Below are 14,840 nucleotides of genomic sequence, written 5' to 3'. Positions count from 1 at the left end.
ATCCCTGGATATAGAGTGTCAGTGTGTTTATGTGGTTTGAGGGGGAGAGACGGACATAGATGAAGGCAGGCAAATGCGTGTACTCAAAATCACACACATGCACTACAGTCAGAATGACAGTTTTCATAAGACCCCCCCACCCCCCCACCCCCCGCTGTGATGTGTGTGTCCAAAGTATGACTGAGTCACCTGGCAGAGGTGAGATGGTATCTTAACTCGGCAGCCTGCTGGGAGCTTACTAAACTGCTTGTGTGTGTGTGTGTGTGTGTGTGTGTGTGTGTGTGTGTGTGTGTGTGTGTGTGTGTGTGTAATAAGAACATACTTGTCTTGTGTTGATTAGACTTGGGGGGGGGGGTGTGCATGTGTTTACTGGTGTGTATTAACTGTTGTCCATGTTGGCTTGAGTATGACTGCTCTTTTGTTTCAGGCTTCTTCTCCATTCTCTCCCACACATCTGCACACACACTAAACTGAATCACCCATTCTCTTCATAAAGAAAACATACACACACCTATATTCCTCCTCGCCCTGTGTCATCATAACTGCACATTCACAGTTCGAGGTGCACACTCGCACACATCACCATTTTCCCTTTGTCCCTCTGGCTCTTCGTGTGCTCATTCTCTTTTTCCAAACACACAAATGCACACTGCTGTTTCCCCCGTCTACTCTGTTACTACACACTCACACACTCGTATACACACAGAGGCCCTGTCCCCTCTCTGGCCCCGAGGGCTACACAGAACGATATGCGTCGGGTTCCTGCAGCTTGATTTCCTCTTCTCATACACACTCTGGCTCAGCGATAACCTCTGGTGGCCCTGTTAGGCATGAATGCTACCCTGTTGACAATAACCATAGTGGAGGAAAAGGGAGAGACCCAATCCCATATCTGCTAACTGCCCCTCACCCCCCTCCAGGTGCTCAAGTAGCCCTGAAGAAATTGGTTAGATATAAGTAATATGGGAATATGCCGTAGAAGGTGATAGCTGGTGAATAGCTGCAGCACTGTACCCAGTGTGCTACAGCTAGCTTCTCTGTTGAGATCTACACCTGGTGAGATGAACATTTCTAAGTAAAATGTATGTCCATGGCACTTTTCACAGAGTGCTTTACAGAGCCACATAAAAAGTACAAAGTGAAATCACAGCGCACAGTAAAGCAAGCTGTTCCTTTGCAGTGATTAAGAGACACGAGTAGACATCACCTAACACCTCCTGCTAGTGCACATGCAGCCTGCAAGAACCTGGGTATATACTGTGTGTACATAAGTAACATGGGCGATGTGCCAAACAAGGTATTAGCTAGTAAATGTATGTCTAGGTCTCGTTACATCTGGAGAAGCTGGGCTGTGCATGCCCAGATTTTTTTTCCCTTCTGCAGAGGTGTCAACAGAGAGAATCTGAAAGTGTCCTGAAAAGTTTCTAAATTTAAAGCCTCAAATCCGAGTTTCACGTTATATCTTTAAAAGAAATCCATTTCATGAATAGAGCAACATATGCACACTTAGTTTATAACACATCCTCCGTCTCTTCATGTGTCCTATTTACTGGTCTGACACTTGAAAATAACGTAGACTGTAATCGTAAAGCTGGCGAAGTCAACCAGAATCTAGTTTGATGCAGATTGTTTTATTAATCAGATGAGAGAACATCAGACAGTCGAAGGACAAGGATCTTAGATAAGTAAAGCGCTCAGCTATTATTGGTTCATAAACAGTGCAAACAGTGAAGTGGCTGATTCTTAGAGATTTATCTGCGAAGGAAAAAAATATTTGTTTGACGAATGTTTTTTTTTTTTTGCTGCATGAGTCAAACAGACAATTTGTGCCACTTTATTTTGGTTCTTAGGTTAATCTCCATGTGCAATGACAATAATATCTGCACATAACCTGATTTGTGCTTCGTGAGAGATGTGATTGATGTTTCCAGTAGTGCCACATAACTGTAAAGTGAATGACGCTTGGTATTGTAGGTGATTTGTGATTGTGAAAGCCTGTGGGTTGTGGCTAAAAGGAGAGAGTAATGCATCGTGGGGTGTCATGTAGCACATTGAAGGTGTTGAACAAGAGCAGGGTGCCTGTGATACTGCCTGCAAAAAAAAAAGAAAAAAGACAGGCCTCTCACACCAGGCACAGGTGAGGATAGCACAGTGTGGCAGGTTAAGGACCCCAAAGAGCAAACAAGGAAAAAAGGACTGAAGAAAGAAAATGAGAAAGAGGAGTAAAGAAGGAAATGAAATGTTTTGAGGGGGAAATCAAAAAAGAGGAGGATGAAAAGAGACTTCTTCCCCATCCACAGCGTTGCATAGAGCTGCTTCGTGAAGTTATTAGAATGTATAGAATTTATTGAATGGCCGGCAGAAATGGAAATGTATAGAAACGACAACTATCTCTGCTTTTCATGGCTAGTTGATAGACATGCCCCCTCCTCCTTTCACAGTCTATCTGTGAGGAGTGATTGCAATGAGCTCAGACTGTGCTGAATTATGACAGATAAGGACAATCAATATTGGGGGTGGGTGAGGGTGGGGGGGGGAGAAAGAAGTGAATATTTAGAACATGTACAGCTTTTGAAATGATCTATTATCAATGGATATTTGTGTGTTTGATAGTCTGTGGATGATTATAGACGTATTCAGTCTGTGTGTTGAGAGCTCTGGTGTGTATGGACGGCTCACTCCTCTGTCTTGCTGTTTTGTCACTGTGCTGTTATGTGTGTGTGTGTGTGCGTGTGTGTGTGTGTAATGAGGCCAAGGAGAAGTCATTTGTCATGCCATCTGATAGTGTAGCACCAAGCACCAGGCTAAAGCACCCTGAGCACAGCCATGAGGGGTTGGGCCGAGGGGGGGGGGGGCGTAGATGATTGACAACGATAGATAGCTGTCAGTCACTGAGAGGGGGGGGGCATGGAGCAGCGGCCTGGGGCAGGCGACAGTGACATTTAGTCCAGACCAAAAGCTTTGTCAGGTGGATGATGGAAAGTGAGAAATCTAGGTATTTTCCAAAATACATGATCTTCATATTGAACAAAAATGTTGCTCCAGTCGGCGCAGAGAAATACTGAAGATGAAGATGAAGACAGGCTGGTTTCAGATGTTACTGACCAAGCATTAGGGTGTCAGATGTAATCATGATCATGTAAAACAATAATCTTTAATAAGGAGACACATCATGATAATCACATAAGTGATTGATTGCGATGAGCTGTTTTTCACTGTAATCCTTTATAACAGACAAGCATTCAATCATATTTTTGTGTGGAAATAATACAATGATAGTGTGACTCCATTAAAACTTTGTAAGAGATAATGTAGAATTATTGCCCAGCATGCTCTGCTCTATACAGACTATCCCTTTGTTCCGTAGAGCTCCATTGCACAAACATACAGACACCATCCTGCTGCCATATAAACTCATTAGGAAACCAAATCCGCAGCTGAAAATAGTCCCCAACAAATCAATATTTACGCCTGTTTGAATATCTTTTGCTAATACCTACAGTCACCTCCATTTTAAGACATTATTTAGAAAATGAAAGTGAATGTTTGTGATCCCTTTTTTTAAAGAATAACGTATTAGTTTAGCCAGCATGAGGCTGAGTGCCACAGACTGGTTAGGGAGATGTATTCAAGAACGGACTACAGCATTACTGGTTCTGATATTTTCACGGATTTGCTGACATTAACAAAAATACCGCCACCCTTATTGTTTAACTGCAGTGGGCATACTTGAGTTGAACCCACTGTAGGTTACCACCACAGAAAACAATTCCCCTGAAAACAACAGGTCCTCCCTCAGTAGTCATCAGTGTCTCAGTGTGACATGATCAGTGCTCGTCAAGCTATGAGAGAAGATGTAGTGAAGAATAAAGCATGACACTCGGGTCAAAAAGACTGTAGTACACGTCAAGACTAACATTGACCCTGAAACAAAACCCAGCTCGAGAGCTTCCCTCCCTCCTTCCTCCTCACACAGCTCTCACTTTCTCCCACTCTCACTCTTTTCTCTCTCTCATTCTTTCACTCTGTCCCCATTGAGCAGCAAAGTTGTCGCTCTCTTTCACAGCCTACCCTGGGCGAGAGGGGAACAATGCAAGCACACTTTGCTCCCCTGAATACGTGTTAGAAACCCAATCAGGCCCTCTTATTCCCCATATTCTTTTTCTTTCTTTTCTGTCTTTCGTTTCTCTTTCATACTCCCTCTCTGCCAGGCAAAGGAGGAGGGGGGGGGGGGGGGGGGGGGGGGGGACTTAAACAGGCTCGCTGTAAAGGCAAACTCCTCTCTGTTCTCTCTTTTCTTTTTTCCCGCCGTCACTTCTTTCTTCCTGCCTTGTCTTTGCAGGTACAAACACATAAACGCACGCACACACACACGCACACACACACGCACACGCACACACACGCATACACCTCATTTCCCTGTGTGAGTATAGATGTTCCACCCATTGTTGCCCTTTCCATCAATAGAAAGGGACAAAAGAGGTGAGAGTGAAAAAGATTTCTCCGAACAAAAGACATCATAATTGATTGTAAATTGAGAAATATCTCTCAGTTAAAAGCCCCACCTCCTTATTCTCCATTTCTCTCTCTCTCTCCATTCCCGTGTCTCCACTTCTCTCTCTCGGTTATAGAGACAAGTACAGTTGGAGCAATGAGATTAACTACATTGACTGGGGTTTGTAACTGGAAGCTATGTCCGAAATCACTTCCTTGTTCCTTCTGCTACACAATGAACACAGCAATTTACTGTATTGAGCGGTAAACTGAGATTTTAAACACTTGATTTTGTGGTGTCACTAACAGGAGCAGTGTTGCTAGTTTTGCGGCAATCCCACTGTGAACACCCACAACGTCATTGTGATTAATAGTTCAGTGTTAGATAGATAACACCACCGCAAATACTAGATGGATGTATTTTTAGCTCCAGGCGAGACTGTCTGAAACTGTGCGCCATTATCCACATATTTAACCTCACATCTCCCCTCTCTCTATGACATCCAGGTTTTCACCATGACGTTCCAGTGAACAAGTATAAACACTTTTGCCTGGTCAGATAGCACATCGTACGAGCTAGTTCCTTTTCTGGCTTCACTCAGCCCTTAGAGTTCAGAGACAGAAAATATGGCGCACAAGGTATCACATAGAGAGTCCTAACAGCCTCAGCACACACATTCAGTGTCTTCCATAGAAGTTGCAGCTGAGGAACCCTTGAGCAAAACGCTAAACCCATCCTTAAAGTTGCTCAGAGACCATCACTTGAGACAGTAGTGTTACAAGGGAGCTCCCACATCTGTTGGATGAATGCAAAGCAGGGATTTAATGAAAAAAATCACACATGCTCAATAGACCCCCTTCCCTGGATAAATGAAGATAGGAAAATATGTAGGGGGAAGAAAGAGAAGGACTTATATTGAAGCAGGACAGGGCTGAAAAAGAGCGAGCAGGCTCTTCAAGACAATCCCTGGGATACATAAAGGTTAAAATACATGCAGGAGTGTTTGGGAGTCAGAGAGGGAGACGGAGAGGAGGAGGAGGGAGAGATTGATGGACTGGGGAGATCTACGAAGGCAGTGAAACAAACGGGCGCTGCAACAGGTTGGAATTTGATCAACGCTATCAAGCAGGCCAGATACAAGCTGTGATACCTGGACGAGATGGATAGGGAGCGTGTGTGTGTGTGTGTGTGTGTGTGCAGGAATGGAGATTGTGCGTGTGTGTGTGTGTGTGTGCTGTTAATCTATTTATTTACCTGTCATTGGCTGCGATAATGGTTTTCATCCCCTCTCTCTCTCTGTCTCTCTGTCTCAGTCTATCTGGTGATGGGGGATTGGGTTTCTTGTGTCGCTTGATAATCAAACCTGTATTTTCTCATCAGACTCTAATCAGACCAATTACACGCGTGACGGAGAGCGTGGGCAGGTTGATGTAGGGGAGCGATAAGGGTGCACACACATACACACACACACAGAAACTCACACACACACACACTTTAGGATTAAGCGCTCTGTCTTGGGGTATCTGCGTCTCTTATCGGGGACAACCATCCCTGACATGACCTGTCAGCAGTCGTGTCAAAGGTGTCTCTCACGCACAAACACACATGAACACATTCACACATGGATCATGCATGCAATGCAACATGCACCAGAGACGACCCATGTCAGGAAAAGAGACCAGACTTCTTCTATCTCACCAGCTGTTGTCAGCACCCCCATCCATCTCAATCCTCGTTGTAATGCAGCGTATTCTCTTCATTCAGCAAACAGTGAAACTTTATTTGAATCTATAATTGTGCCTTTTGTGTGTTTTGTTCGGCAGGCGTATGATGGCTTTGCGAGCCTGGGCATCTCCCGTCTCCTGGAACCATCTGACATGGTGCTGCTGGCCATTCCTGACAAGCTAACAGTGATGACCTACCTGTACCAGATCCGGGCCCACTTCTCCGGTGAGGAGCTCAACGTGGTGCAGATAGAGGCCAACAGCAATCGCAGCACATACAAGGTGGGCGACTTTGAAACCGATACAAATGCCTCCATAGGCCAGGACAAGTTCTACGCCGAACTAAACGACGTGCAGCAGCGCCAGGGTACCTCTGAGCATGCGGAGTCTGCTGGTGGCGTTGACGCGGAGTCTAACGGCACCAAAGCCACTGAGGAAGAGGTGGTGGAGCCGGGTTGGAAGGCTGAAGCAGGAGCAGTTTCAGCCAGCTTGCAGACAACAGGGCCTTTGCAATCCTCACCTCCTGTCCCATCGCCACGCACAGTATTAGCCGCCTCAGCAACGGACTCAACCCATGTGACACTGCCACGCTCTGAGGACAGGGGGAATCTGCGCAAAGCCAACACGTTAGAACTCAGTGAGTTACCACAGAGAGTGGAGAGAGAGATGGAGAAAGAAAGACAGCAGAAGGAGGAGGTGGGAGATGATAGAAAGGAGGGAAGTATAGAACCAGGGTCTCCCATCAGGAGTGGGGTCTCCTCCTCCTCCTCACCACCTCACCAGAAACTGGGCTTTTCCTATAACAGGGACGCCGACCTCATCAAGAAGAAAAGGGCCAGTCTGCGTCAATCGGACTCTGAGCCCGCCTCAGACTCCTGCTCTTCTCCAGTCAACCACACAGACACGCCTCCCAAACAGGTAAACACCCAGACAAGTAATGGCATTCAGCTGAACACGCACTGAATATGTAAAAAAAAATACACGAGAAGAATCCAGTTTCTACATACATACGGTGCTGGAATATATTTATTTTTCTCAGTCACTGTGTACATCCTGGCCCACTAACCTCAGAGATGTAGAAACAGAGTGTTTTGAATATTCATAAACAAGTCCTTTAAGGGTTTGTAAGAGATTAATTAAACTATCTCACATCTAATTATAAATCGTGTACCTTAAACAACCTCTGGATCAGTCTGTATTATGTAGAATAATTCTCATCTTGCTACTTAAGTCGGGTATTAAGATTCTGACAGCGTTTACCTGCAGGTACCTGCCTGGCCCCTAAATGGATTGTTCAGGTTTTTATCCTTGCACCCTGGCTTTGATTGAAACTTTCACAGCTACATCAGTCATAAGACAGAGGATGCAGCGAACATTCATTCCCTCCTGGCACTCGCTAAGCTTCAAATCCCGACCTCGTTGATGCCATTGCAGAGATGACCGTACCGAAATTCTCCCATTCTGCATTAGATGTTGTCGTCACCTGTCTTGTTGCCAAGACTCAGACGCGTCAAGGCCGGGCCGTTAACCTGTGGCGACTATAGAAGGCACCTAGGAGAACCCCCTGCTTTGACATTTCATTATATTTTTCATTATATTTCTCATCCCTTCAGTTGATGGCAGTTGGCGCCGTGACTGCTCAGGCGTGGCGACGCTTTGCGCAGAGCACACCTCATCTCGTCTCTCAAACGCACTGGCATGGGCCTGTGTGCGTGTGCGAGACACACAGACACACATTGAATACATTGCTGCCTGCATTGGTTAACCCCAGATTACCGCTTCCTGTTTACAAGTCGAAAGGTCACGGGGCAGGCGGGGGCCAGCAGGAGGGTTATGACAGCTATGACACCCCATTTTGATCTGCTGTTATCTAGTTAGCGGGATGTATCCTCGGCTACACCCAGGCCAGGTTTCAGTGGCTGAAAGGATAAACATGTTTCGGTGTTATTAACAGCTTGACTGTAATATTCCTCTGTCTAAGCCAAATGTAAAAGCTCTGTTTGCTTTGTTTGCACCCCCTTATAACACAGGCGGGATTACCTTGCAGATAAAATTCTAAGCTAGGTGTGTGTTTTGCTTTCTTGTCTGAGCCGTCATGCTCTCCACACCACTGGGCCCAGACAGGGCTGGGAGCCTAGCTTGTACACTGTCCTGTATATCATGGGGAATATACCTTCTCCTACCTTTGTACCCACTTGTCTAAATCCTTTTCCACCACCACCACCTGCTGCTCCCTGTGCAAGGGCTACACGTGAAAGCTGTTCTTCTGTAGGGAAATACTGTGTGTGTATATGTATACACATGTTCATTTCAGTGCCATGTCACTTATTTAGGCATCGTATTTGACTAAATATTATTTTTTTACATTGTGTTGAAGAAAATACTTAATTTGCAACCTGTGACTCTTAACTGCAAGTCCAGAGATATTTTTGGTGTTTGGCTGCACACCTGTAGTTAATGTTGTGTTTTCTCTTTCAAAGGAGCCGACACCTGCTCCTGTATCAAGTCCCCCGGCTGAGAAGGTGAGTAAAATTTTGAGGATAGTTAAAGAAGGCATATGTGAACAAAATACACCAGTATTATCATATGTCTATGGTTAAAAACAACTATTTCACACCGGACGCTGACAATGAAGGACTCGTCTCTTACATCCAACAGCTGACACGCAGCAACACCTTATTTCTGACAGTTTTATCACAACTGAACGCTACCCAGTCCTGGTTCTTGTCTCTGTCGTTTTATTTGATCACGCTCGCTCTGTTTTTTCTGGCACACAGAAGGTGCTCTCCCGTCAAGAGGAGCTGAAGGAGAGAGCCAGGCTCCTCCTGGAACAGGCCCGCAGAGACGCTGCAATGAAAGCCGGCAACAAGAACGTCCCCAACTCGGCCGTGACTGCACCAACCAGGGCCACAAATGCGGCAGATGTAAGTCAGAGTGGTGGTGTGTGTATATGTGTGTATCTTTGGATCTGAACCTGTTGGCTTTCCTCAATCTAAAGAATGATACTGTCTGTCTGAAACAACACAAGCAGACAGGTCAATTCTGCAGTCATTTAAAGATGTGACACGTGGAGATAAAATCACACCTCACTCAGGTGAGGAAGACTTAAAAGTCCGCCTGGGTCTTCAGGTTTCTGACCTCTTCTTCATGTAGTATGTAAAGCCTGGCCCGAGCTTCAGCTGTGTGTCCCTGCCTTCCTCTTTGCTTCATGCGCTGGAGTGCTGTACAGCATCACCTCAGTGTGCAGCAACAGCTACTAGAGTGACCACCAGCCTTTTCAACGCCCTCATGTCACTTCCACAGTTCTGTATTTGCTGCTCACTACACTTGCAACATGCTGGAAAATCCTGTCCAAACTGTCTCATCCTCTGGCAGTCCACTTTGGTAAATCCTTTATGAGAAAGCTTGTAGAGGGAGAGAAGACTTTTCCTTAGTAACTTCTGCTGAGACTCTCTTAATGGACTGCTGAACGTCACAACCCGAACACGTCAGTAAGAAAAACCAAAATGTGGAGGGACTCCCTCTCTCCCTCTTCTCCCTATAAACATTTTCCTCTCTCTCTGGTCATTTTTAACTCAAATTTTTATGACATCCCGACCAAATTTGCTGCCACCCTCACTTTCCCCCGAACACTAAGTAAATGTTGTACACAAACACCTGTCAGCAAAAGAACATTCATGGTAAAGGGGGGGTTGAGAATCGCTGTACCGAAGCAAACTAGACTAGAGAAGACGCGAGTGAAATTGCCAGCTCTGAACTGAGCACGCTCCACTGAACATAATATACTGTGAGTGGGAGGGGGCACGCTGATGGACTAGGAGTTACCCTGGGAAAGCGCCGTGGTCAAATCCTCAGTGACGTTTCCAAATGTTTCAGAGAAAGGAAAGGAGGGTAAGAAAAAAATATGGTCTTGTGAGAATTGTGACGACAAGGGATTTGAGGGTAAAATGAAATAAATACCTTTTGGTAATGAAATATCTAAAAGGCAGCAGCCACATGCCCCTGCATTCGCTGCCTGAATCCTTAAAAAGAAATATGCCCTTGAATTAGATGTTTTTTAAAGTGTTTGTGTGTGTGTGTGTGTGTGTGTGTTGTGTGTGTGTGTGTGTGTGTGTGTGTGTGTGTGCGTGCGTGCGTGCGTGCTTATGTATTTTAAGTGTGTTGTCAGTGTCTGTCGTGTGTAGGAATGCAAGTGTGTGTTGATGTCTGTGTGCGGGCCACAGGAATAACCATTCCAGCATAATCTTAGGAAATAAATGAGGACCTTCCANCGTGCGTGCGTGCTTATGTATTTTAAGTGTGTTGTCAGTGTCTGTCGTGTGTAGGAATGCAAGTGTGTGTTGATGTCTGCGTGCGGGCCACAGGAATAACCATTCCAGCATAATCTTAGGAAATAAATGAGGACCTTCCAAGGACTGGTGGCGTTAAAAGTCTTCTGAGGCAGAAAACAAATTAAAAGACTTCTTCAAAGCTGTTGCAGCGCCGATATATTTCCTTAGCCACAAAAAAAAAAACAAGGTCCTCTTCCGTCCCTTGTTGTGCGGCAAGATGGCTGACTTCACTTAGATTAGCTCCTTAAAGTAGCCGCCCTTCTACTCCTCCTCTCTCCCTCTCCTCCTGATTTTCTTGCTCATTTCCAAGGACAATTGGTTAATAACCCCCTCACACACACACACACACGCACACGCACACAAATGCACACACTGCTCCCATGCATAAGCGAAGGAGGGAAAAGAGGAGGGGCGAGAGGAAGATATTGAATTGTTTACACTTTTTTTAATAGAAAACATTGATCAAAGGAATACGACTGGCCTTGAGGCCAACGTGCTGATAATTGTTAGTGATTCAGATTAGATTACTTGATGTCTTGTTTTGATTAGCGTGTGTGTGTGTGTGTGTGTGTCCATGTTATCAGCTGGAGAGGCCCAAGCCTTTCCCATTTAACTCTCCATCCATCTAAGTAGGTGCTTTGCGGTTTAGCATGCATAAGGTATAATTTAATTCAATTAAAGCAGGCTTCATTCTTCCAGGGAAGTGGCTAATGTGGGGGCAACAGAATGATTTGGGCTGAGGGAGAGGAGGGGGCTACGTTTGCTGTTGTAGGGATGTAGCGTTCAAAGCACATAACAAATCAGCTAGTCTGATATTCGTATATCTATTAATTATCATCGTGTTTTACTCAGAGCTGCACGAGTCAGGATTTTTATGTGACAGTGGAATTCTCTGTAGCGCTGAAATAACGAACCAATCAGAGAAATATTGAAAGATAAAATCAAAATAATCGTTAGCTGTAGCACTAATCAAATGTCCAATCACAATAGAAGCGGGTCAGGTGTGATCTCTGGTGGGAAATCTCCTCTGCCCATCATGAATCCAAACTTCACATTAAATAGAAAACTTTTCAACCAAGAGTCTCCGAGCAGCAGTTAGTCAGAGAAGTCGGGATTCACTCACAAAGTGTGGACCTTCTGAAGATGTGAGTTCTCTGGAACGAAAAAAGAAAAATCTCACCTCTATAAGTTCTTCATATGACATATGACTGCTGCCTGTCATGCACCTGCACTTGCCCTGATTTCTTCTCATCTTAAAGCTCCTTCACACCTCTTACCTGAGTATATACTGTATCTCCTAATATAAAGTCTCCACACCTCTGATTGTCTGTCAGCTTTTTTAAAAATAAGATCAAAGTGAGACTCAACAAAATATGAAGAGTCTTGTACTTTTCTCTTTTTACAGGAATAACATCAACATCTTTTTTTTTTTAGTTTTAGATTTCTTTTCTAATCATGGAGATGTAGGAAGATTTTCTGCTGTTACAGTCTTCACACTAACTGCTAACACTGCACGCACCAAACCAAAAACATCTGATGTATTATTACAACAGTAGTTTCATATATATACTGTATATATACATCTAAATATCCACAGCTACAGTGACTGCCATCAGCATGAATGTAGCTGGTTGCCGAACAATATGTTGGGGGTGTGTGTGTGTGTGTGTGTGTGTGTGTGTGTGTGTGTGTGTGTGTGTGTGTGTGTGTGTCCATCTGTGTGTGTGTATGTGTGTGTGTTTAGCCCTGTTCTCTTGACCTATGCTCTCCCTCCTGCCATCCCTAATTGTAGCCCACAGTGACTGGTTCTTTCATCTAAGGTCACAGGTTCACTTTTCTCTCTTTCTCTCCATCCCTGTCTTCTCAGTCACTTTCTCTCTCTCACTCTGTCGGCCTTTTTATGTCCATCGTCTTTTTTCATTTTCTTTCTTTTCCCGTCACTTTGTCTTTTTGTTTCTTGTCTTCTGTCTGTTCTTTCTATTTCTCTGTTTCTCTGCTGCATCTCATCCTCTTGTTCCTCTTCTCTCTCGTCTGTCCTACTCTGTGGTCTCTGATGGCGAGCACTACGACTAATTGTTTTGAGCCCTCCTCCTCCTCCTCCACCTCCTCCACCTCCTCCTCATAGGTGGCCTTCAAAACATATCAGTAGTCGCAGTGCTGATGTCTTGTAATGTTGTAATGTCACCACCCCCTACCCACACAGCAGCCAGATGGGTAATTAATGAGCTTTCCTAAAATATCCAGGGCTAGGACTCTATTTTATCCTTATTGCAGACATCCCAATTTTGTTTTAGTCTTTCTCTCGTAGTCTTTCCCACTGGTATTTTAATAGAGAAGTGAGTGTGTGTCTGTGTGCGTCTGTGTCTATTCGCTTCAGGTCTTTTCATCCATTAGCAGATGAGAACAGTAATTTCACACCGGCCTGGCCAGGCTAATTATCAGGATCCACACTAGGTTTGGGAGAAGTGTCTCTTTGTGTGTTTGTGTGCATGTGGACACACAAGCATGTGCTCCTATGTGCATTTGTGTGTATTTCTCACCAAAAATTGTACAGCAGAAATATGTGTGTGCAAGCATGTTGCACCTGTGCACTTTTGCATTCCTTTGAACATTAGTGTGTGTGTGTGTGTGTGTGTGTGTGTGTGTGTGTGTGTGTGTGTGTGTGTGTGTGTGTGTGGTACGCATTGAAGAGTGCACGCACATGCCTTGGTGTTTTCCAGGTAAGAGAGTTCCCCTGCTCACTGACTCGTTGTGATTCCTATAATTGGGTCCTGTTTGATTTTTGCCGACCGGCACCCCAACNCAGTTGTTTTCTCCTTGTTTCCCTCCCCTCCTCAGCCCCCCCCCCCCCCCCCTCTCCCCCCTCTCCTCCTCCATCGCTCCCTCTCCTCCTCTCAGGAGTGGAGGGGTCTCCTGCGTCTCTGCTGTTGTGACCTGTGGGTGTTGTCATCTACTCCCATCTGCCGTCTGTCCTCTGATCCTGACTTAACTGCATTCATGTCCTCATTTTGTCCCTGCGCCCCCTCCCTCTCTTTCTTTCTGTCTTCTGTTATTTCTGATCATACATTCATATCATATATTATCCAAGTGATAATAAAAACTATCTTTGTTTATCAGAGGCACATTATAGTGGAGTACTTGTTCTCTGGCTGTTTTGGATTTGATGGCCAAACACTGAGAACTTTTGAAAGGTGCCATGCCTGTTAACAATCAGGCAGCCAACTAATCACAACAAAGAAACAGGGGTTACCAGTGTGGCCGGTGTTGAGCGTTGGCCATACTTGTTAAGAGCGACATGTTATCATTATAACTAAATTTTAAAGTTTCCTTATTCAAAAGCTCACAGTATTTGCTCAAACTGCAGCAGTGACGTCACTTCTTCCACAGTGAATACCAGAACACTGAGAGTGAACTTTTACTCCCCTACCCAGAAAATAAATAAATAAAATAAATGCATCTAATCCGACGATCAGAATGCAAATATTCTAATTCCAGTGGATTTTAAGCCTGTGTTTAAAAAAAAAAAAAAAAGCCACGATTTTCTTCTCATGGACTCAAGCATTGAAAAGGCTACCAGTAAAGGGCTGTCTTTGCAGCAAATATAGAAAAAAATGCCTATTTTGAAAATGCAAATATGGCCCTGTGCTCTCTCCTTTTTGTCCACACTTTGTCCTTTACTCCGCTCCTCCTCCTGTCCTCTCTCCTTTTCAACTTTCTCCCAGCAGTAATAGTTTTTCTCCAGGTCTCATTTTAATGTGGCTGCTGTCCCTTTCTTCTTCCAGCTCTCTCTCTTTCTCTCCTCTTCCTCTTCCTTCAACGACCCCCCTCCCTCCTCCTTTTCTCTTGCTCTCTCTTTTCTTTTTGAAGAATGTGCCCCTAATGAAACTAAATAGTTTGGTGGGGAGTTTCTTTGGTGTGTGTGCGCGCTTGTCTTGGAGTGTGTGGGTATGTGTCGTGGCTGAATTGGCTGGAGTGGAGATCAAAGGCAGTCTCTAAATGGTGTGTGTGCGTGTGTGCGTGTGTGTGTGTGTGTCACGAGCAAGAGAAAGACAGCTCTCTCAATTGCATCACAAGAGCTGATCAAGCCATCACAGAGGAAAGCTGTAATACACACACACACACACACACACACACACACACACACACACACACACACTTACATATATCGTCTGAACACATGTACCTCTCTCTTTCTTTCTCTCCTCTTCTTCAAGTTATCACATGCCTTGTGTTCACGTTTGACCAAGTGGAAGTGTCAGATGTTTTTCACATCCACCTTTTAGCCCTGGT

General features: G+C 44.8%; 1 protein-coding gene across 4 annotated transcripts in view; it reads left to right on the top strand.

Annotated features, from left to right (window-relative positions):
* The window catches only part of ehbp1 (EH domain binding protein 1), a 144,899-nt gene that overhangs the window by 68,358 nt on the left and 61,701 nt on the right, over nucleotides 1-14,840 (top strand). For 3 of the 4 annotated variants that reach the window (XM_022752930.1, XM_022752931.1, XM_022752928.1), the window contains exons 13-15: nucleotides 6,319-7,137; nucleotides 8,700-8,741; nucleotides 8,997-9,143. The exons of the other annotated variant lie outside the window; for it this stretch is intronic. In XM_022752930.1, the coding sequence (XP_022608651.1) occupies nucleotides 6,319-7,137; nucleotides 8,700-8,741; nucleotides 8,997-9,143 (1,008 nt within the window). The remainder of the gene's footprint in view (nucleotides 1-6,318; nucleotides 7,138-8,699; nucleotides 8,742-8,996; nucleotides 9,144-14,840) is intronic. 4 annotated transcript variants of the gene reach the window in all.

Source organism: Seriola dumerili, unplaced genomic scaffold (assembly GCF_002260705.1).
Source record: "Seriola dumerili isolate Sdu_G_001 unplaced genomic scaffold, Sdu_1.0 BDQW01000187.1, whole genome shotgun sequence".
In the NCBI taxonomy this organism is placed as follows: domain Eukaryota; kingdom Metazoa; phylum Chordata; class Actinopteri; order Carangiformes; family Carangidae; genus Seriola; species Seriola dumerili.
Note: the sequence above shows the minus strand (reverse complement) of the source record. Positions and strands in the feature narration are given on the sequence as shown.